The 12113-nt window shown below is 48.0% G+C and overlaps 1 protein-coding gene and 1 pseudogene across 1 annotated transcript; one reads left to right on the top strand and one right to left on the bottom strand.

Annotated features, from left to right (window-relative positions):
• Positions 1 to 1504: 1504 nt before the first annotated feature.
• Positions 1505 to 4243, bottom strand: LOC118670296 (annotated as a pseudogene).
• On the top strand, positions 4198 to 4780 carry LOC118670245 (midkine-like). Its single transcript, XM_036337335.1, has one exon. It carries the CDS (start codon positions 4261 to 4263, stop codon positions 4690 to 4692), a length of 432 nt encoding a protein of 143 aa, XP_036193228.1. The 5' UTR covers positions 4198 to 4260; the 3' UTR covers positions 4693 to 4780.
• Positions 4781 to 12113: the final 7333 nt, after the last annotated feature.

The raw sequence follows: 12113 nt of genomic DNA, 5'->3' as shown, positions 1-12113 counted from the left end.
TCTGTGGCTCCTGCTCTCGGTCTGTGAGCAGAGCAGCCAATGGCCTCGGCAGCTCTGAGCATCGCCAGGCATGCGCAGAGGGCCCAGCTGTGGGTTTCCTCTCCTGCTGGGAACTGCTGACGGGGCGGCTTCCCCCAGACCCATGATCAGGCCAGTGGTCCTGTCTGCCCGCAGCGACAGCAGCAGGAAAACCACCCCCATAGACAGTGACCAGCGACCCCGGGCTCCTGGGGACCCGCCGGGACTGAGCAGGGGCTGCAGCACCAGGACAGCGAGACGGGCCCGGGTAGTTTTGCAGGGGCTTTGTAAACTAAACTGTCATCGGAACCAAAGACCACAAAAGAAGGCCAAACCCTATACTCTCAGCTGAAACAGGTGACCAGCTGCTGAAACAGAACATTTGAAAAGAATCAGGAGTCTCCCCAACACCATAACCAAAATGCCCAGGATACACGTGAAAATCCCTCACCACACGAAGCACACAATTTGATGATGAAGGACAATCAGCTGATGGCAGTGCCAAGGTGAACTCGATGTTGGAATTATCTGACAAGATTTCAGAACATGCCCTAACCGGTTTGGCTCAGTGGATAGAGCGTCGGCCTGCGGACTGAAGGGTCCCAGGTTTGATTCCCGTCAGGGGCATGTACTGTGGTTGTGGGCACATCCCCAAAGGGGGGTGTGCAGGAGGCAGCTGATCAATGTTTCTCTCTCATCGATGTTTCTAACTCTCTATCCCTCTCCCTTCCTCTCTGTAAAAAATCAATAAAATATATTTTTTTAAAAAAGCTTTAAAAAAAAAAAAAGATTTCAGAACAGCATCCAACATAGCCTGACGGTGTGGCTCAGTGGTTGAGCATCTATCTACCTCAGAACCAGGAGGTCACAGTTTGATTCCTAATCAGGGCACATGCCCAGGTTTTGAGCTCAGTCCCAGTGTGGGGCAGGCAGGAAACAGCCAATCAATGAGTCTCTCTTGTCATTGATGTTTCTCTCTCTCCCTTCCTCTCTGAAATCAATAAAAATATATTTTAAAAAACGAAATAAAAGATTCATTTTGTGGTATATGAATCATATCATAATAAAGCTGTTATTTTTTAAGTAATGCTAAGACAAAAATTTTATTGACTGAAATTAACATATTTACAGAAAGAGAATGTAAAAGTTATCTGTTTTGAAATTTTAAGGATACACACTTAGTACTCATTATAATTCTTTTAATCCATGATCTGAATCTGACTCCGACGCTACAAAGCGAATCATTATTAATCTGCAGTACAAAGAAAGGCATACAAAGCCCTGGACTATAATTAAATCACTACACTCAGAGAAAAAACAAAAGTGCACAGAGAGCCCTAGCTGGTTTGGCTCAGTGGATGGAGCGTCAGCCTGTGGACTGAAGGGTCCCAGGTTCGATTCCAGCCAAGGGCACATGCCTGGGTTTTGGGCTTTATCCCCAGTGGGGGATGTGCAGGAAGCAGCCAATCAATGATTCTCTCTCATCATTGATGTTTCTATCTCTCTTTCCCCCTCCCTTCCTCTCTGAAATCAATAAAGATATATTTTTTTTAAAAAGTGCACAGAGAAACTCACACGAATTATCTGATATATTACTACTAGCTCTATTTTTCACTTCTTTCCTGTATTATTTCCAAAACAAAATACACTCATTATATTTAAAAGAAAAATACTGTAATGTGTTTGATTGCATGTGGCTGCTTTCTTATTTTTATTAATGTAATTACTGAAGTTCTGTATTCTAAGGTACACTTTATACCTTGTATCCATGGACCCTCCTTGACACCTGTAGTGTCCTCAAATATATCAAAAATAAACTAAAAAAATAAAAATAAAAAAAATAAACTAGTTAGATAATAAAGCAAAAATAGGACAGTAAAAAAAAATACTTTTTCTTTTCTTTTTTTAAGCAAAAATGTTCTTAACAATTGCTTGCTATTGGCTCATGGAACTAGAGAATATACAGGGTGCCCCCCCCAAAAAACGTATACACACTTTAATAGCTGATAGCTCAACTGATGTTTCTTTCTTTTCAGATTTAACCCACTGGAATTAAAATGGCAGTCGGCATATGCATCCATTTCTTTGTGACACCCTCTCTATTAGAAACCAGTCCTCAGAAAATGATTCCCCTTGGCTATTACTAGTCTCAGAAGTGATGAGCCACTTAATTCACAAGAAGAACACTGCTGACTCCTTCAGAAAACAGCCTGGCCTCTATCTTCAAAGCAAGACAATGAGGCGGCAGGAGTGTGACGGGGAAACCAGTCTTTGAGGACATCAGGGAGGGAGCCCAGCTGTGCCGGGTGGCCTTTCGCTTGTTACAGAAATCCGACGGCTCCTTGTGACCGGATGCCACAGGACCTCCCTCCAGACCCTCTTCATCCTCCTCTCGCACCCCGGCTGTGCCCCAGCGTGAGGAGGTTTTGTGCTGCTGGGGCAGAGGGAGCCCTCTGAGGATCGAGCTGCCATCCGGCAGGCAGTCGGCAGTCGCTAGCTTGTGGGAAGCGAGACTGCTCTGCCTGAATTTTTTAACTGTTTCTCAGCCCGTGGAAGACCAAGCACTGGCAAATGCTTCTGCGTTGTCTTGTCTAAGATGAATGTTTTCTACCTGCTGCTGCAAAGCTGCTGGCTTCCCATGGCGATACGCTGCCTGTTCTAAAAGGAATGATATTGTGTCAAGAACGAGGTGAGGATCTTGTCTAGAAAAAAATGCAGCTTCACGTTTTCCTTCCTCTTCTTCACTGAAACTGCTCTCAGCCTTCAAGTGAAGTTTGAAGAATCAGGTGAGCAATCATGGAAACCATCCTATACCTGTTGCATTTACCAGCGCCACTGCTGCTTCATGCTTGTTTCAGTGTGTTTTTAATTCACTGAATAGACTCACTAGTAAAATGGAAATTTTACTGACGAAGGACAGCATCAGTGAACTTGAAGACAAACCAATAGAATTTACTCAATGTAAACAACAGAGAGAAAATAGGAAAAAATAATAGAGCAGTAGAGACCTCTGGGACAGTAGCAAAAGTTCTTATATTTCTACTACTGGAGATCTGAAAAGGAGAAGAGAGAGACTAAAAAAAATTTTTAAATATGGCTGAAAACTTCCCAAATTTGGTGGAAGACATAAACTTACAGATAAGAGAAGCTGAGCAAACTCCAAACAGGATAAAACCCGAAGAAATTCCTATCGAAACACATCAGAACTAATCTTTTGAAAACGAAAGACAAAGAAAAGAATCCTAAAAACAGCCAGAGCAAAAGGACACGTTATCGACAAGGGAAAACCAACGTGCACGACTGCACATTTCTCATCTGCGCGGAGGCAGCAGGCGGAGGAACGCCAGGTGGAAGAGCTGAAAGAAAGTGTGCCAAGCCTCACCCTGTGTCTGTGAAACCACCGCACAGACCTCAGCAATGAAGGGAACAAGGACACCCTCACATGGAGGAAAACTAAGAGAACGTGTTGCTGGTAGGCACACCTGTAAGTAATGGTTCAACAAAGGCCTCCAAGCAGAACGAAAGTGCCAACACTGAGACGGGGCTCCCAAGAAGGGAGGCAGCGATGCAGTGGGTAAGAGCAGAGTGAACCTGCCAGCGGTTCTCAACCTGTGGGTCGCGGTCGAACGACCCTTTCACAGGGGTCGCCTAAGACCATCCTGCATATCACATATTTACATGACGGTTCATAACAGTAGCAACATGACAGTTATGAAGGAGCAACGAAAATAATTTTATGGTTGGGTCACAACATGAGAACTGTATTCAAAGGGCCAGAAGGTTGAGAACCACTGTGATAGACTGTCCTTCGCTTTGTGAGTTTCTCCATCAAATGTTGTTTGAGATCTCTTCTCCTCCCCCCCCCCCCCCCCCCCCCCCCCCGCAGACTCCACCCCCCTCCCCCTCTCCTGTGCTGAGGAAGGCTGTCCAGCGGACTTTGACATATCACCTGGGCTCACCAGGGTGCCAGCGGTTCCCAGAAGGATTTAGGAATTTCCCCAAAGCGAAGCACGACCCCTCCACGTCATTTTCTGTCAAGTGGGTACCTTTATGGGCAGAAAAACTTGACTGGGTTAACCCATAGGTAGTAATAGAAATGGTCACGGTAATAATTGCAATGATGATGACAGTATTTCGTGTTTTCTGTTTGTTTTTAAGAAATGTAGAAATTTGGGGGCCGCAGCGCCCTGAGCGGGACGGGCCAGCGCAGGAGGGAGCGAGGCATCGCGGGCAGCCAGCGAGATGCAGCACCGAGGCTTCCTCCTCCTCGCCTTCCTCGCCCTGCTGGCGCTCACCTCCGCGGCGGCCAAAAAGAAAGACAAAGTGAAGAAGGGCGGCCCGGGGAGCGAATGCGCGGAGTGGACCTGGGGACCCTGCACCCCCAGCAGCAAGGACTGCGGGGCGGGCTTCCGCGAAGGGACCTGCGGGGCCCAGACCCAGCGCCTCCGCTGCCGGGTGCCGTGCAACTGGAAGAAGGAGTTCGGAGCCGACTGCAAGTACAAGTTTGAGAGCTGGGGGTCCTGCGATGGGAGCTCGGGCACCAAAGCCCGCCAAGGCACCCTGAAGAAGGCGCGGTACAACGCCCAGTGCCAGGAGACCATCCGCGTCACCACGCCCTGTGCCACCAAGACCAAAGCCAAGGCCAAAGCCAAGAAAGGGAAGGGAAAGGACTAGAGGCCAGGCCTGAATCCAAAGAGCCCCTGGCCCACGTGCTCCCTCCCCCGGCCCCAGTATAACCCACCAGTGCCTTTTGTGACTCTTCAGCTTTTTTTTTTTTTAATATATTTTTTATTGATTAAGATATTACATATGTGTCCTTGTCCCCACGTTACCTTCTACCCCCCCCCCCCCCCCCGCTCATGCCCTCACCCCCCCGTTGTCCATGTCCATTGATTAGGCCTATATGCTTGCATATAAGTCCTTTGGTTGATCTTTCCCCCTTACTCCCACCCTCCCCTACCTTCCCTCCAAGTCCCGACAGTCCAATCAATGCCTCTCCGTCTCTGGATCAGTCCTTGTTCATCAGTTTATGTTGTTCATTATATTCCACAAATGAGTGAGATCATGTGGTATTTATCCGCTCTCCAGTTCCATCCATGCTGTGGCAAATGGTAAGAGTTCCTTTTTCTTCTTCCTCTTCTTAAAGAATACCTTTCAGCATTTCATATAATGCTGGTTTGGTGGTGATGAACTCCTTTAGCTTTTTCTTATCTGTGAAGCTCTTTATCTAACCTTCTATTCTGAATGATAGCTTTGCTGGATAAAGTAATCTTGGTTGTAGGTTCTTGGCATTCATCACTTTGAATATTTCTTGCCACTCTCTTCTGGCTAGCATGGTTTCTGTTGAGAAATCAGCTGACAGTCGTATGGGTACTCCCTTGTAGGTAACTGACTGTCTTTCTCTTGCTGCTTTTAAGATTCTCTCTTTATCTTTTGCTCTTGGCATTTTAATTATGATGTGTCTTGGTGTGGTCCTCCTTGGATTCCTTTTGTTTGGGGTTCTCTGCGCTTCCTGGACTTGTAAGTCCATTTCTTTCACCAGGTAGGGGAAGTTTTCTGTCATTATTTCTTCAAAAAGGTTTTCAATATCTTGCCCTCTCTCTCCTTCTGGTACCCCTATAATTCTGATGTTGGTACACTTGAAGTTGTCCCAGAGGTTCCTTACACTATCTTCATATTTTTGGAATCTCTTTTCTTTTTTCTTTTTTGGTTGGGTATTTTTTGTTTCTTTGTATTTCAAATCTTTGACTTGATTCTTGGGATCCTCTTGTCTGCTGCTGGATCTCTGTAAATTATTCTTTATTTCAGTCAGTGTATGCTTAATTTCTAGTTGGTCCTTTTTCATGTCCTCCATGGTCTCACTATACTTATTGAGGGATTCATTAAATTTATCGGCGGTTTCCATAAAATTCTTGAAAAACCTTATAAACGTGGCCTTGAACTCTATATCCAATCGTTTGCTTTCCTCCATTTCTGCCATTTGTGACCTGTTTCTTTGTCTCCACATTTTGGCAGCTTCCCTGTGTTGATAGAGTGGCCCTGCGTGCCAGGTGTCCTGTAGGGCCCAGTAGCTCAGCCTCCCCAGTTACCTGGGGTGGACACTCTTGGTGCACTCTTGGTGCCTTGGTTGTTGTAGGATCACTGGGAGGAATTGACCTCCAGGCCAATTGGCTGTGAGAATCAGCTGTGTCTAAAGTGGGAGAACTTCTGTGCTGAAGACACCCTTCTGGGGCAAGACTTGCTTCAGTGGGGCTTTGGTGCTCACTGAGTCTGCTCCCTGAGTGTGTCCCTTATGGATCTGAGGAGTTGCAATATAGATGGTCCCCCTCTGACCACTGGGTACAGTGGCTCCTGGATCTAAGGAGGTGCTAATTCAGCCTCTGCCTGAGGCCACACAGCAGGAGCCACGAAGAGGCTCAGCTGTGAAGCAATGCAAGCCGCTGCGGGGCCTTGGGCCTTCTCTTGGAAGTTCCGGGTCTGCCTGGCTCGGCTGCAGTTAGGTACATTCACATGCAAAAGCCTCTGCCGCAGCCTGGGTGGGGCGGGGTCTCAGGGAATCAAAGGGAGGATCAAGGAGCTATGGCTGACTCTCCGCCCGGAGTCGCGGGTCTCAGTGACCCGCTAATTGCTGCAAGCACCTCTGAGGGAAAGCCGCCTTCAAGTTCGCCCGCTGCTGGACAGACCAGCTTCTCCCCGTATGAGTCCTGGGTCCCCAGAGACTTCCCAGAACCGGAGTTCAGAGCAGTCGGGAGCTTGTGATTCAAAAAGACAGCTGCGTCCTCAGGTGCCACCCCCTTTACTCGCGCGTGCACGCAAGCCGGCCGTACCTCTGCACTTGTACCTCTGCACTTCACCCCCGCAGCTCCTCTGGCTCTCAGCGTGCTTTTCTTTCCTTCTAGTTGTAGAATTTACACTCAGCCAGCCTTCCTGTTGTTCTGGATGATGTTTGCTCAGTCCTTTGGGGTAATTTTCAATTGTTGTGTGAGGCGGCAATTTCCCGGTGTTTACCTATGCCGCCATCTTAGTTGAAAGACCGACTCTTCAGCTTTATCAATCATGCCCTGCCCTCCCCCACCCCCCAAGTGCCCACAGTGGGGAGGGACAAGGGATTCTGGCAGCTGGAGCCTCCCCCAAAGGAATTTGATTCGCATGCCCCTGTTGTTCTTACCCACCATGATGCCATTGCTAAAAAACAAATAAAACTCATTTTCTCCCCCCCCCCCCCAAAAAAAGAAATGTAGAAATTTATAATGTGATAAGTTTGCACAGTGACAAAAACTGACCAGACTTTGTGGGGTGATCACATTGTAAGCTATGAAAATATCAAACTGCTGTATTATACACCTGAGAATAATATTCTACTGTGTATTATTTGGAAAAAAAATGTTATGTTTGAAGCAAAAGCTATACTACTACCTGAAGTAGTGTTCAATGTACATAGAGGAAGTATTTAGGACAACTGTATTTTTAAAGTGGGAGGGTAAAGAACCTAAATGTAAGTAAGGTTTCTATATTCCACTTGAACTAGTAAATTGTAAGTACTATTAGGTTGTGATAAGTTACGTATGTATTTAACATCTAGGGCAATCAATAAGAAAATTGCACAAAACTCAAAAACATAAATACATTAAAATAGAACTCACAGGGAGACAGAAAAAACAACAGAGGCATGAGAAGCAGTGGGGACAAATCTAAAACAAAAATCAAAAGGTAGACTTAAGCCCCAGCATGTCAATACTTTAATGTAAATGGTCTAAACATATAACTCCAAAGACAGATATTGGCAAAGTGCATACAGAAAAATAATAAAGCCATGACCCAAATATGTGTTGTTTATAAAAAACTCTCTTCAAACACAACAGAGGTAGGTTGAAAATAAAGTAGAAAAAGATATCTCTTGTAAACATTAATTTACAAGCTATATTGATATCAGAAAGAGATCTCAGATAAGAGAAAATTACTCGAGAGAAAGGGGGACATTATCTAATGCTTAAAAGACCAATCTACCCGAAAAAGGTAGAGCAAGCCTAAATGTGAATGCACCAAACCACAGAGCATCCAAAGACATCAGGGGTCCTCAAACTACGGTCCGCGGGCCACATGCGGCCCGCCGAAAGCATTTATCCCGCCCGCCGGGTGTTTTTGCCACCGCTGTGTGCATAGGAATTTGTTCATAGTTTTTTTTTAAACTATAGTCCAGCCCTCCAACGGTCTGAGGGACAGTGAACTGGCCCCCTGTTTAAAAAGTTTGAGGACCCCTGAAGTACATGAAGCAGTAACGGGTAGAGCTGAAGGGAACAACAGACACGTGCACAGGCCCACTCACGGCAATCAGTAGACCTGCTGGACAGAAAAGCAGCAGGGAGCTCAGAGAACAGAACATCACCGCCATTCACAGAACACGGCAACGCAAGAGTAGACTGTACATGTGTTTCCTGCACACATGGAACATTTACCAACCGTGATTATATTCTAGAGATAAAGGAAGGGCCCTTGGAGCTTGGGAGTGAGGAAGCTAAGGATAAAGTGCCTGGTGAGTGGAGGGGGGTGGCGGTAAGGGAAAGGAAAAGGCAGGGGTGTGCTCCTGGGGGGGGGCGGGGGGGGGGACTGGGTCCTCCTCCGAAGGGTTTTAAGGGCGGAGCTTTTAGGAGCGGTCTCAGGGAAAGATCTTAATACAGTGGTTCTCAACCTTGGCTGCACATTAGAACCACCTGGGAATCTTTTTAAAATCCTGAGTTCCAGGCCTCATCCTGTGGAAATTCTGTTTCTTTGTTATGGGGTGGGGCCACAACATTAGTAGCTAAGAAACAGAATTTCTGGAGGATGAGGCCCAGAAATCAGGATTTTAAAAACATTCCCAGGTGATTCTGCTGAAACCGGTTTGGCTCAGTGGATACAGTGTCGGCCTGCGGACTGAAAGGTCCCAGGTTCGATTCCAGTCAAGGGCATGTACCTGGGTTGCGGGCACATCCCCAGTAGAAGATGTGCAGGAGGCAGCTGACCGATGTTTCTCTCTCATTGATGTTTCTAACTCTCTATCTCTCTACCTTCCTCTCTGTGAAAAATCAATAAAATATATTTAAAATAAATAAATAAATAAAAACATTCCCAGGTGATTCTAATGTGCAGCCAAGGTTGAGAACCACTGTCTCAATAGAATATTTGGTAGCTTTCCAGGTGTGTCCGTTCAGCGTTGTGGTCTCCACTGATCGGTTGGCGGCACCAGGGCAGGGGCCATTATCCAAAGCCGCTGGTCCTGACGCCAGCAGCAACGGGTTTTGTTGCTTCTCGGGGCCTGGAGCTGACATGGAGCTGCGGCCTAGATGTTCATCTCTGGAGAAAAGGCCAGGGGGTCCCAACCTCGTGACCTGCGATATGCCAGGGGAGGAAAGTCACCTGGGGGCAGGATCCTCCCCTATGGCGGATTGTCCGTTGCTAGGCACCTGGGCTTCCCACCCGTGACCTTCTGGACCCGGCCCAGCGTCCTTGCTCTGCTCGTGTCTGTCTAACTGCCCGCCACAGAAATAGCAGAGAACTTCCTTAATCTGATAACAGATATCATCAAAACATAAACCACAGCAAGTGCCCTACTTTCTGACGTCAGAACCAGCCGGGCCCACGCTCACCTGGGCTTTGCCTTGGAGGCCTTCGCCAGGGCAGCAAGTTAAGAACTATGGCTGCAAACTTCCCAAATGATAAGTGCTTGTGACTGTAGGGTTGGAAAGGAGGGTGAAGTCCTCATCACTCACAGACAATGCCACTGGGTTGTAAAACATCCAGAAGAATCTGCACATAAGTTAGTAGAATTCACAAGAAAGTTTAGCATGCTTCTGGACACGGTCAATGAATGAAAGTCACTTGTTTTTCTACGTGGAGAATTCTTTTAAATAGCCAGTTATTACAAAGGCAACAAAAATGTTAAGGATCGCCCAGCCCATATGGCTCAGTGGTTGAATATCCACCCATGAACCAGGAGATTGCGGTTCGATTCCCGCTCAGGGCACATGGCGGGGTTTCGTGCTTGATCCCCATTGGGGGGTCGGGGGTGGGGGGGCGTGCGGAAGACATCTGATCGATGATTCTCTCTCATCATTGATGTTTCTATCTCTCTCTTCCTCTCCCTTCCTCTCTGAAATCAATAAAAATGATTCTACAGTTTACATGGAAATGCAAACTGACCATCCAGTCACTACAGCAGGACTGGGAGGCCCCACGTGGGTTAGGATGACGGTGGCTGGAATGTGGATGGAAGGGCAGCAGGGACAGTCTGAGCCCCTCCAGGGCCAGTCACAGGGGCTTGGGGGCATCCTGCCAGTAGGCGTGAGCAGGGGGGTGAGGCGGCGGGGGGTGGGGCAGAGAGCGGGAGGCTGTGGGGTGGGGTTTCCTTCCCTTTCGTTTAGAAGACAGGAGGCTGGAGAGAAAGAAGGGGAAGGGTCCTCCTGGGAGGAGGCCAGCCCTGCGGCTTTGGCAGGAGGCCCCAGGAGGTGTGCGGATAAAGATAAGATCTCTGCAGAAAAGGCAGGAAGTGGTGCCCCCGCCCTGGCTTGTTTTCCGAGAAGGGGGTGCAGTTAAGGAAGCCTGTGGGGAAGCTGTGGCGGTTCCGCTGCAGGCACAGAGAGGGGCCCTGCAGGGGCTGGGCACGCTGGCCTGGGAGTTAGGGACTCCCAGGTCCCAGTTCTGGGGCGCTCACTGAGGTGCTGAGGGATGCTGTAGGAACGACCTGAGAAAAGGGCCTTAATTTTCACGCCTGGACCGGGGGGGGGGGGGGGGGGGGGGGGGGGGCTCTGGCCAACGGGAAGCTGGGTCTGTGGGAAGGTGTCTGAGATGGTTGGGGAAACAGGGCCCTGGGAAGCAGGAGGACTGTCCACAGATGCTGGGTTCCCCGAAAACACCAACCACTAATCCGAGGGGCCTCCGGTTGGATAGACCTGGAGCTAACCCGGCTCCGAGAGTCCCAGCCGCTGTGACGAGACCAATGTCCCACGAGAGAGGCCTTTAGATCAGAAAAAGTACTTCCAAATCACTCGGGAGTCCAGTCACACGAGTCTGGACAACTAGCACCACCCTGTGTCTGGAAGAAGTAAAAACAAACAGAAAATCCCGTCAGGAGGGAGGAAGGTAACACCTGAGAGTGCGCTGCAAGCAGGTGATTCTTCTCTTACAGGATCAGCGCGCAACCAACGAGGAGCTGGCACATCTATACCGATGAAAGGGCAGGGTGGCAGCAGGTGTGGGACTTTCCAGAAACAAACTCAAAAACAAGCGTGTGTACAAGACCCAGGGAGATAAAACAAGTGGGAAGTCGGGAGGATACAGGCAGACTCACTTGACTGACTGGCACTCCCCCAGCACAGAAGAGCACATGGAACGAGGCAGACCCATATTCTAGGCCAGGGGTCCTCAAACTACAGCCCGCGGGCCACATGCGGCCCGCCGAAAACATTTATCCAGTCCGCCGGGTGTGTCCTGCTTAGCAGCCAACTCGTCCCAGGCCCGCAGTGCGCATGTGTGGAATGTCTGAAAGACAGTGAACTGGCCCCCTGTTTAAAAAGTTTGAGGACCTCTGTTCTAGGCCATAAACTAAGTCTAATTTAAAAGAATTAAAAGCAATACAAAGCATGTATGCTGACCAGAATAGAATTAAAATAGAAATCACTAAAAGATTAAGTTCTCTGGGGAATCTCCAAATATTTGGAAACAATGCACTTCTAAATAATCTATTAGTTGCTGAAACCAGTTTGGCTCAGTGGATAGAGCGTCGGCCTGCGGACTGAAAGGTCCCAGGTTCGATTCCGGTCAAGGGCATGTACGTGGGTTGCGGGCACATCCCCAGTAGGAGATGTGCAGAAGGCGGCTGATCGATGTTTCTCTCTCATCGATGTTTCTGACTCTCTATCTCTCTCCCTTCCTCTCTGTAAAAAATCAATAAAATATATTTTAAAAAAATAAAAATTCAATGCAAAAATATCCTCGGGTGAGGATTAACAAAAAGAAGAAAGAAAGGAAGGAAGGAAGAAGGAAGGAAGGAAGGAAGGAAGGAAGGAAGGAAGGAAGGAAGGAAGGAAGGAAGGAAGGAAGGAAAGAAAGAGAAAGAA

Source organism: Myotis myotis, unplaced genomic scaffold, assembly GCF_014108235.1.
Source record: "Myotis myotis isolate mMyoMyo1 unplaced genomic scaffold, mMyoMyo1.p scaffold_m19_p_15, whole genome shotgun sequence".
Classification (NCBI taxonomy): domain Eukaryota; kingdom Metazoa; phylum Chordata; class Mammalia; order Chiroptera; family Vespertilionidae; genus Myotis; species Myotis myotis.
This window is presented reverse-complemented; position numbering and strand designations above follow the sequence as displayed.